General features: G+C 36.3%; 1 protein-coding gene across 1 annotated transcript in view; it reads left to right on the plus strand.

Moving 5' to 3' along the window:
• Positions 1–10516, plus strand: part of ddx1 (DEAD-box helicase 1) — a 28479-nt gene extending 17963 nt beyond the window's left edge. Inside the window, exons 17-26 of the mRNA XM_003215417.4 lie at positions 898–1086; positions 2167–2218; positions 2593–2739; positions 3129–3220; positions 4523–4595; positions 5058–5130; positions 5935–5977; positions 6579–6674; positions 8115–8235; positions 10196–10516. Coding sequence (XP_003215465.1) covers positions 898–1086; positions 2167–2218; positions 2593–2739; positions 3129–3220; positions 4523–4595; positions 5058–5130; positions 5935–5977; positions 6579–6674; positions 8115–8235; positions 10196–10326 — 1017 coding nt within the window. The 3' untranslated portion in view covers positions 10327–10516. The remainder of the gene's footprint in view (positions 1–897; positions 1087–2166; positions 2219–2592; positions 2740–3128; positions 3221–4522; positions 4596–5057; positions 5131–5934; positions 5978–6578; positions 6675–8114; positions 8236–10195) is intronic.
• The last annotated feature ends 1020 nt before the right edge of the window (positions 10517–11536 follow it).

The raw sequence follows: 11536 nt of genomic DNA on the forward strand, positions 1-11536 counted from the left end.
TAGTTATGGTTTGAAATCACAGCACTGGAATACAGCAATTTGGTAGGGAGTTGAGGGACTGAGTTGACAGACGCTCTGCCACATCCATTCATGGTTGGGGTGAGCTTAGCCTTACAATTCCTCTGTAAAAGGGAAATGATTTGTACATCTGCCAACTGGATTATTATTTTCATGATCCTTTCCCCAAATACAAATGATATCTCTGGAGCAGAGATCAACAATAATAATGATAACACTTGCCATCACACATTTTGGTTCCTCAAATGTTAGCCCTGTTTTTGGGTATATTTGACCTGCTGATTTGAAAAATTGCATCACTTTTTCCTATTGAGATACAGAACATATGCCATATACCAATCGTTATCAGTTCATTTATAAAAATCATAATAATCACATCTAAGTAACTATAGCTGATGTGGTCTATCCAATGTAATTTTCTGAATCATCTCCCAAAGAATCCCAGAAACAAGCCTAAAAACCAAGGGCTGTGGACTGTGTAATAACAACAACAGCAACAACCTCCTTGCGGCTCAGGTACAATTACCCTACCTACCCTAATCTCTCTAGGTCATCCATACAAAGGAAATGGAATTACCTTAGAAAGTATTTATCTATGCTTCCTTCTCCATTTGTCATTTTTAAGGTCTGAAATTTGGTTTAGCATTTCTGTTCATTTCTACCAGTTTATTAAATGAAAACCACTATAAATAGCCGATGTTTTCACAAAGTGTAACTAATAGTTGTTTGCTTTTTAAAAAAAAATCCATTTGTTTTAAAAAATAATGGATAATGTCATAGTTTCATCTACTGTGGTAAACAGTTCTTTGACCAGAGAAAATTGGCTTCCTTGCAGCTTTGATGCGTTGTTCTAAATCTCTTTGCCCTTATTATTTTTAGGTAATTGTGTGTTCTGCAACACTGCATTCATTCGATGTGAAGAAATTATCTGAAAAGATTATGCACTTTCCCACTTGGGTAGATCTGAAAGGAGAAGACTCTGTCCCAGAAACCGTGCACCATGTGGTTGTCCCTGTAAATCCTAAAACTGACAAACTCTGGGAACGGCTTGGGAAAAATCACATCAGAGTAAGTAGGACATAATGAGTTAGAACAAATACATATTTAAAAGACAGTATCTTGTAGAATATTAAAGACTACAGTTATTACAACAAACTTTCACAGCCCCATTTCCTCAACATCTTAAGTCGGTTTTTCCTAACTCTGGTCTTCCAGGTGTTTTGGACTTCTGCTCCCAGAATCCCTGATATTGACCAAAACAGCTAAGGCTTCTGTGATTTGGAGTCCAAAACACTTGGAGAACTAGAGTTTGAGAATTTAGACAGATTCTTTGAAAGAAACAATTGAGAGAGAGCTTTAAGGCAGGTAGACATGTTAAGACTGCAATGGTTAATATCTGCTGGCAGCAGCTACTCCATCTGATGCAGATGAAGACAGCAACCAAGAAAGAAGTATATCAGATGAAGTTTTAGAGCAACTTTTTGAATTTTTGCCCCAAATTACTGTTTGCTGTCACTGTTTTTTTAATCTCACATTATCTTTTTTTCCCTCTTTAGTCAAATGGATTTTGAAGTCAGTGAAATGATTTCAATCTTCACAGAGGGATTTTTTTTTTGTAATTTTAAAAAATAATACATATTTTTTCAGAAAGTAACAAGACAGTGATCTTTCATACATGTGCAAAAATTATTTATTTATTTCAGGAATTTCTATACTGACTGACTCAATGTGGCTCACAACATCATTAAAATAGACAATCATTAAAATCGGCAATGTAACATAAGCCACCCATTAAAACAGACTATACAAACAAAAAGGTTACATCAGTGATAAGGCAAGAAGATCATGAAGCAGTTGTCCTAAAATGGCATCATGACTATAACCTTCTCTTCTTGATGGGATAAAGTAACCTAAATTGTATTTTGCTGTCAGGTAAAATTGTGGAAATTGGAGTTTTGCTGCATCATTTTGTTAGTAGCCTTAAGTTAGAAGTTAGAAAACCTTATCATATAAAACCTAGGGATTAGTAGGTAAACACAAAACAGAAAATATTGTTTGTGACTCCTGATGTTCTACATTATTTTATGTCCTATAACTAAATTATGACAGTGATTATCTTTTTTGATTTTTCAAAATTTAACCTTGCAGACTGATGAGGTACATGCAAAAGACAATACGAGACCTGGTGCCAATTCAGCAGGTAATCTAATGGTTGATGTAACACAAAGTATAATATATTGATATTATATAATATAGAAAAAGATTGCTTTGCTGAGAGAAAAACTGTGTGAATTACAATTTATTTCATTTTTGCTCAAAAAGTGCCTTAAATTATTGCATCCACTTGTATTTTTTTCCTTGGCTAGTAGAGGAAAAAGTGCTTTTTTCACAACATAAAATTTTTTGTAAGCCATAATGTTCTTGGTATAATTGAACCAGCATTATTTTAAAAGAATAAATCTACCTAAAACATGAGGGTTTTGTTCTGAGGGGAGTTGCCACAACTTGTTCTCTGTCAAAACAAAATTTTATTAATTTAAGTATTATATATAAGCAATTCATCTCGTTTTTCAGAAATGTGGTCTGAAGCTATTAAGATTTTAAAAGGGGAATACACTGTTCGCGCCATCAAGGAACACAAGATGGATCAAGCAATAATCTTCTGCAGGACAAAGATAGATTGCGATAACATGGAACAATACTTCATACAGCAAGGAGGAGGTAGTAATATCATGCCTGTTAGATTTCATTCTGCTCATTTGCCAGGCAATATCAGTTTGCTATTCTTTTTTCTTCAGTGTTGATTGATTTGTCTCAAATAGGAGTTTTTCACCATGGATATTTTCCCATCAGTGGATTTCCTCGTCTTTCAACTATGTACAGAGTATTTCTTTTCCAAAGACTCTGAAGAGAAGGTATAGCTCAGTCACTGCTTGTAGAAAAAGAAGAAGACTCGAAGCTCTTTCATACACTCAAGAATACTTTCTTCACTCTCAATTACCATTAGAAAATAACTTTTTGCCATATTAGCATTGAGGAGGAAAATCCTCTGGCAGAACTTTGGACCTGTGTTCAGGGGCCCAAATAATACTTCCGTTTTTGTTCTTAAGGTCCAGATAGGAAAGGACATCAGTTCTCATGTGTCTGTCTGCATGGTGACAGGAAACCTCATGAAAGAAAACAGAATTTGGAGCGCTTTAAGGTAATGTTAAGTAATGTTAAATCTGTGAGCCTTAATAGTCTAACCACCTAAGTTTTACACGTTGAATGAGGTTTAGCTTTAAGTGGATGGAGTTGGTAGCTCAAAGCATGCTTCTACACTGAGGAGGGGGAAAGGGAATACACACACAGCCTTTGTTGGCATGCAACAACAAAATCACAACACAGGTATAAACAACAAGAAAAAGTCACAGATAAAAAGAAAACAATTAAAAGTTACTAATCTCAAGTATAAAATTTGCAACAGTCTCACAAAAGAATGCATCAGAGTTGTTCAGAAGATAGGAAATTTTGTAACAGGAAAGGAAATACTAATAAAGATTGAGCACCCCTTATCTTGAAATCTGAAATACTATGAAATCTTAAATCATCTACATGTGTGGTTGGGACACTCTTGGTTTCTGTTGGTTTAGTTTAAACAAACTGTTTAATGCACAACATTTAAAACATTGTATAAAATGATCTTCACCCTATGTATATGTGTGTGTGTGTGTGTGTGTGTGTGAAACATAAATTGATTTTGTGTCTAGACGTGGATCTCACCACCAATATATTTCATTACATATGTATATGCAAATACAGGTATTCCAAATAATCTGAAATACTTGTCTTAAGCATTTTGGATTAGGGACACTCAACCTGTATATCTTTTTTCTCAAAATACTGTATGAGCAGTAAGTTGTGATTTTCTTTCTTTTAAATTTTAAATTGATTTAGTTTTACTTAAATCTTTATGAAATACATGCATTTTGAAAATGTTGACAAGATGAATTTCATTTCAGTTTAATTCGAGAAAAGTGATCAGTTGGCCAAATTATTTTCTCTTTGGCGCTTTAAAGATTTAGCAATTAGCAATGATCCGCAACATGGGATGAACCAACTCATCCTAGCATTAACCCTTTCACAGCCCCATATTGTGTTGCAGCACATGTAGAACCTGCATGTGCTGCAACCCCAATGGAAATTTCTGAGATTGTGTTTAAAGCTTCACAGTTTGGGACGGTGAGGTGAAACTGGAACTAATAAGCAGTCACTGCAGCCTCCATCCAGGAACTGTATCACCATTCCTCTTAGTTACTCCCAGGAGGAATCCAAGTTCAGTGGAAGTCACTGCAGAAGGCTCACACTTTTATTGGATTAAAGGCCCCTTGCATTCAAGGAAGGATTCATTTTGTGATCAGGAGGACATACAATTTTTCAAAGTTGAATTAGTCTTTTCATTTTTATGCAACTATTCAACTTTAAACTTAAAGTACATCTGCATTTTATGAACTTTTCTGTTTAGAAAGCAGATGTCAGATTTCTAATCTGCACTGATGTAGCTGCTAGAGGAATTGATATCTCTGGTGTTCCTTACGGTAAGATTTCTCATTTGTACACTGGGCCTTCTTATATCTAGTAAAGCAGAGTTTTATATGACCTTTGATTTCACCCAAAACCTGTAATTTCACAAATAATCTGCTTTTAATAATGGCCCCATCCCTACTGGCCTTTTGCAAGCCGGTAAAGTCATCCTTCTGTCAATGGGCATTTGGGGAAGGGGAAGCGGAAGTGGCAGGGGATGTGGGGGGGGGGGGGGGAGATAGGCTATGAGGTTTAAAGGCCATCTTAAGCATATTTATTGTATTTTAATTCTGTTTTGACCACACTGTTACTATTTAATTGGGGTGTTTTTAACTTTTGTATTCAACTTTTTAAACGTGTTTAGTGTGGGGTTGTTTACCCCCCCCCCATAAGTCCCCACTGGGAGAATGGTGGGGCACAAATACAGTTAATAATAATAATGTAATAACCTGGTCCTTTTTTCTCTTTGAAAATAGTTATCAATGTCACCCTTCCGGATGAAAAACAGAACTATGTCCATCGGATTGGCAGAGTGGGAAGAGCTGAACGGTATATTTCCAGCTCTGTGTTGTTGTTGTTGTTTTGTCCTGTGCAATGAAGGCTTTTACTTTATAGTACTTGGATTATTAACTATAACACCGCCCAGCAAAAAACATTTTTTTTTTGGTATTTTGGATATTAGGCTTGTTTCTGAGGTTATTTAGAGCGCTGATTCAGGAAATTGCATTGGATAGACTGCATCAGCTCTAGTTTCTTAGATTTTCTATGGGCAAACAGATGACGACTGGTAGATGACATGTGATCTGTATCTCAAAAACCAGAGCTGATTGGGGAAAACTGGTGCCATTTTTGGAATCAGCAGGTCAGATATCCCCAGAAACAGGGCTAACATTTGAGACACCAAAATTTGTCTTGGCCTGTGTAATAAATATGTTTGATTTGTTTTGGTTATAGGTTATATAAGTTATTGTACAGGTTGAATATCTCCATACTTGTAAAAAAAAAATACTAGACTGTGCAGGATATGTCTGGGGAGTTGACTAGCTGCCTGCCTCAAAGGTGGTAGTCAATGACTGATGGCAAAGGAAAAATCAGAGAAATTTAGATTTTTAGATAGAGATGCTCAACCTGTAATCAATCAGTCTTTCTGTGTGTGTGTGAGAGAGAAGCAAAAGGAAAAATTTTTTTAACTACAGTAGATATAAAACAGGCTGAAAATACCAATCACCTTGTGGCATCTCCAATAATCCCACAAGCACCTTTCTGTTACTCACCTGTGTGTGTGCTCCCCAAATATTTCAATAAAATACTCCTTCATCTACCATATTAACTGCAATAATGTTTGTGTTTCAGCATGGGTCTTGCCATTTCCCTTGTAGCAACAGAGAAAGAAAAGGTAAGCTCTGCATCTGTGGAACAAGAATATACAACAGAATACATGCTCTTTGTTTGATTATTATCTTTTATCTTGGAGAAGTTTTTCTGTCCCCGTTTTCTCCACCTCCATGGTGGCTAATCTAATAATTTAAAAAGCTTCTTTGCAATTAAGTTAATATCAAGATAAGTAAAGGTAAAGGTTTCCCCTGACGTTAAGTCCAGTCATGTGTGACTCTGGGGGTTGGTGCTCAACTCCATTTCTAAGCCGAAGAGCCGGCGTTGTCCGTAGACACCTCCAAGGTCATGTGGCCGGCATGACTGCATGGAGCGCCATTACCTTCCCGCCGGAGTGGTACCTATTGATCTACTCACATTGGCATGTTTTTGAACTGCTAGGTTGGCAGAAGCTGCAGCTAACAGCGGGCGCTCACTCTGCTCCCTGGGTTTGAACCTGGGACCTTTCGGTCTGCAAGTTCAGCAGCTCAGTGCTTTAATACACTTCGCCACCAGGGTTCCAATATCAAGATACTTTTAGTCTATTTTTATAAACTTTATATTGCAACAGTTCTAATTACTTTTTAAAGAGAATGTTTACAAATGTTTTGAAACTTGTTACGTAGGTTTGGTACCATTCATGTCCCAGTCGTGGGAAAGGATGTTACAACACTAGACTGAAAGATGAAGGCGGCTGCACAATTTGGTACAATGAAATGCAGGTAATCTTTTACCAGCCCTACTAAATCCCCTTGTATGTAAACTGGAATGTTATTCTCCTTCAGTGGAAGAAGTTATTCTCCCTGCTTATTATACAGACAGGCTAAACGGGTTATTGTGGAGTACTAAGCTTTCTTGGAGGAAGTTTCAAGCAAGATGTAATCCCCATTTTTCCATGGCAAAAAGGCTGTTGTGATTATGAAATATTACTCTCTCAAAATGATGGACACTAGTACTGTCTGGGAACAAAGTCCAACTATTGAAATAAGTAGAAACATGTTGGATGGTGTCAAATGCTTTAATATTAACTACTCTTAGGCTGTAGAATATTCCTCATGATTACAGAAATTGACCATATTACCTTTACATGTTCAAATTGAAAACTCCTTTTTGTCATCTTTTCCACTTCAGATTATAGACTCAAAATTACTTGCAAATATACATGCTTTCTAGCTGTGATTCTAATGCAAGTGATCTTTTGAAGTTGTAAGGAATCACTCACCGCACAACAATAATTTGGCTAATTCTGATCAGTTTTAACTGAATTATCTTACTATTTTGTTTAGGTTTACAATATCTATTTATGTAGGAGATGTGCTAGTCCTTAATATTGGGCACAATGGTTGCAAGAGATTAATTTTCTTGCCTAGGTGAAACTTTCTATTTTTGTCATTGTGAGATTTTACCTGGTTTCAAAGTTACGGCCATTCTAAAGCAAACATATTATTGGGGGGGGGGGTGTCTGCAAGATTTGCTCAGAATATATTTGCTTGTGCTTTTCACTAAGGCTGAAAATGAGACTTGTCCAGTGGGTTTCTATGGCTGAGTGGGGATTTGAACCCTTGTCTCCAGAGCTATGGCCTAATGCTCAAACTACACACCATGCTGTCTCTTTTATAGTCATGCAGTTTTTCCCAAAGACTCCTAATTTATACCACTTCCTTCAAGATGTCTGCTTACTTACTGTGTCCTCATAAATTTGATATGGTGTTATTAGGCAATGAATGTGTAAAGGTGGTTTTGTCAGTTTTTAGTTAACTGTCTCCCATCCAAGAACTAATTGGGCTCATCTGCTTAGCTTCCAAGATCAGATGGAGTCTGATGCCTTTTCGGAGTGAGTAAAAGTGGCAAAATCTAATGGCACCAGATTCCCTGGTTAGAGCAGGACGATCCAATTGAAATTTGAAATCCTCGTCATGTCATCCAAGATTTAACTTTTTAATTAGATGATGTTTAGCATAATTATAATAATATGCATATGCATGCACATTTTAACCAAAAGACCTGATATGTTCATTGAATTGAGTCTATTCAAGAGCATTGAAACTACATACTAATTGCTTGTTTAGTCTTTCCTGTACATTAATAAAATGTTGTCTATAATACAGAAAACAGAACTATCTTATGTAAATGTTGCTTGCTTTTTCTGGTTTTTGTCTTAGCTTCTGGGTGAGGTAGAAGAGCACCTGAATTGTACAATTTCTCAGGTTGAGCCAGATATCAAAGTCCCAGTGGATGATTTTGATGGCAAAGTCACCTATGGAAAAAGGAGGGCTGCTGGTGGTAAGTGGAGAAATAATAATATAATAATATTTCTTACCCGCCTCTCTCCTCGTGGCTCGAGGCAGGTTACAACGTTGCTAAAACACATTACATTATAAAAATACACGTATTTAAATGTATTTCTACAAAATACATGTATTAAAATACAGAGAGCGATTATTAAAATATATTGGACACAAGACGTGTGTTTAAAATTCGTGATTAAAACTGCCTGGGTAGACCTGCCACAAAAGATTGGTCTTCAGATGTGTTTTAAATTCCAACCACCCGTTTAGTTCTCAGAGCTCTTCCAGCAGGTCATTTCACAATCTTGAAATTGTAATGGAAATGAGACTTTCTTTAATTGAAGTACACAAAGTTATGTATGTCTCACATGCTTGTATTATCTAAATTAATTTTATTCTGAAGGAGCATCTTTTTCAATTGCAGCATTTTGTAATTATGTTGAGAAGAATAATATATATTTAGTTAGTATAAGTTTTCTTTGGCTTACGCAGCTTTTATCTTCTGAATTAAGAAGTGTATGGTAAGATGTTTCCTGGAAGCTATTTAGCTATTAGATACATTAATGCTCTACCAATTCATATACAATGCAGAAATAATGCAGAACTATATTTTGTATGAATGACTCAAAATTAGTCTAATCCTGGATAGGCGTGAGAACCTCTAACCAGAAAAAAGATAAATGCATATCTGATGGGGCTTAACTTATATCTTATTTTCAGGCCTTTGATATGTTATTTGAGGATGTTATACAAGTCTTAAGTTAGCTTATAATCAAGATACCAATTCTCAGCCTCAAGCATAACACCGTCATCACACAATGAGAAAGGTAAAGGTGCTTAAACCTTCCCTTCCGATCAACTGACATCTAGAAGTGTTATTAGCCAGGGTCGGGAGGAAAACGTTTTGCCTAATAATCTCCACTGAGATTTGTACTTTCCTGTTATTGCTATCATTTGTTTATTTAATTTGCATCCTACTCTTCTTGCACAGCACCCAAAGAAACTTAATCTAATTAAAAATAAGGGTGTTGTAGTTCTGTGACTTAACATTTTTAACTTATGACAGCTGCAAAGTGAACTTATCATGGGTTGTTGTTTGGAGTTTTTTGGCAGAATTGTTCTGAAAAGGGTTGGTCTTACTCTTTTCTGAGGCTGAGAAAGTGTGACTTTCCCCAGGTCACCTAGCAGTTTCCCATTATTGAAGGGAAGCTCAAATACTGGATTTCTAGTGTCCAAGCCTAACACAAACTACTATACTACACTGGCTCTCACTTAAAATAAAATCTATTAATACAAAAGTGTTAAAAAACATTTAAACCCAAAGGTATAAAACACATCTAGAACATAATAGAAAAGATTAAATACATGCTGCTGCACTCAAGATGGGAGAAGGGTGATGTCAGAAGCTTGGGAACAGGATTGTCTTTCTCCACAGTCCAACTTTGCTCCAGGTTTAGTGAGGATCGCTTCATGCAGTCCCCCATTCACTCGTGTCGCTTTGCAATAGGTCCTCATATGTTGGAAGCAAGATAACACTATGTAACAAAATTTGAAAAAAATATGTTCCTGGTTTGAAAGTGTTATTCATGTTTAATTGTGTGGTACTTACTTTGAAAGTAGTTGTTATATTCCAGAAACTTCATTTTTGTGGCTGCCACAAACTATGTTGAATTGATTGAGACTTGATGAGATAAGCATTGAAAAACTGTAGCAAAATGTGCTGCAGGATGTCCCGCAAAAATAAAGTTTTTGCAGTTGAATACTATATTCCATGTTTTTATGATAGAAACAATAAGGAAATGACATTGTATAACCCAGGAACAAAAATTGTATTGCATAGTGTAATGTATTTTAGCAAAGGGTATATGTACTAGCAATAATGAATATACAGAGTCATTGTAGTTGAACTGTAAGTGCAGAGGACATGCCTAAGTTTGTTTCTGATTTTTTGGCAGGTGGCAGCTATAAAGGGCATGTGGATATTTTGGCACCTACAGTACAGGAGTTGGCTGCCCTTGAAAAGGAGGCTCAGACTTCCTTCCTGCATCTTGGCTACCTTCCCAACCAGCTTTTTAGAACATTTTGATTTGTGACCAGGTGAGCCTTGGGTGTCAGGCTTCTTCCCAGTAAGGCTGAAATTACTGTAAGGACCTGGAAGTAGTAGCACTTCATTTGTGAAACACCCAATTTTGCATGCTGGCCAATCTTTGAAAAATGTAAACCTTGACTCTAATTAGTTGTTAGTATCGAACTAATAAAAATGAACTACTCAAAAATGTTTGTGTTTGATTTTCACTTTGTCCAGACACAATAGTGAGAAGGTAGAAAGAATCGGTGCTTCTTTTGGGTTCTCCTAGGATAGATTAAGTTTGCCTTTTGCTGTTCCATTCAGAGAAAGGGATAATTCTCTTTTTGATCAGGGTTAAGGAACAGTATTCACATTGCCCATCGATAAGTCTACCCAGTCACTTGGGCTGATTTTTTGACAATTTCTAGGCTTACCGATGAGTAAGTAAATCTAGATCTTTTTTAAAAAGTATGGTCAAATAGGAAGAGGAAAAACACCTGCAAAACTTTACTTTAAAAAAATGAATCATTATGAAGGGATTTGGCAGTAAAAAAACAAAACAAAAAACAATCCCTATTCTCAAGCTATTACCCTGTTGGCAGAAGACATGAACTTAAGCAGGAATGTCAGGAAAGGAAGTAAGTGCCATTTAAAGAAGTATGGTAAGTCATAAAACTATGCTCTTGTGTAACTTCAGGGCAGAAGATGGCAGTGCCTAATACTAACAGCATAAATTTTTGCCAATCTGACAAAATCAAAAAGGATAAGCATAGAAACCCTAAAGTACCCCTGTTTTTAAGTGCATTCCTCAGTGTGTGTGTCATCTAACATTTCTTGGCTGGTTGGTCGCTGAGCAAAGGGACTTTTGGTTTGTGAATTTGAGCCAATATTCAAGGCATTTGAATTACAATTTTCTGTATACTTGCAATATGCCAGCTGCCTCTTGATGGCACTCATGTTTCATCTCCCCCCCCCCCCCCCCAATAAAAACACTGCTTCAAACAGTTTACTCACACTTGGTAACAGTACATTTCATGGTTTTCCTTCCTCATGTATAATAAAATTATACCTCCAAGCTATTTTTTTAATTAAAGAGTGGCTTGTGTGCATGGAGCAAAAATTTGCAATGTTAACAATAAAATTGGGTTTAATAACTGACTTGTTGAATCATGTTGTAGCTGCCTGCAATGTATTCTAGTAAGCTATTTTATCTGTCTACTACAGTTTA

The sequence above is a fragment of the Anolis carolinensis genome, chromosome 1 (assembly GCF_035594765.1).
Source record: "Anolis carolinensis isolate JA03-04 chromosome 1, rAnoCar3.1.pri, whole genome shotgun sequence".
Classification (NCBI taxonomy): domain Eukaryota; kingdom Metazoa; phylum Chordata; class Lepidosauria; order Squamata; family Dactyloidae; genus Anolis; species Anolis carolinensis.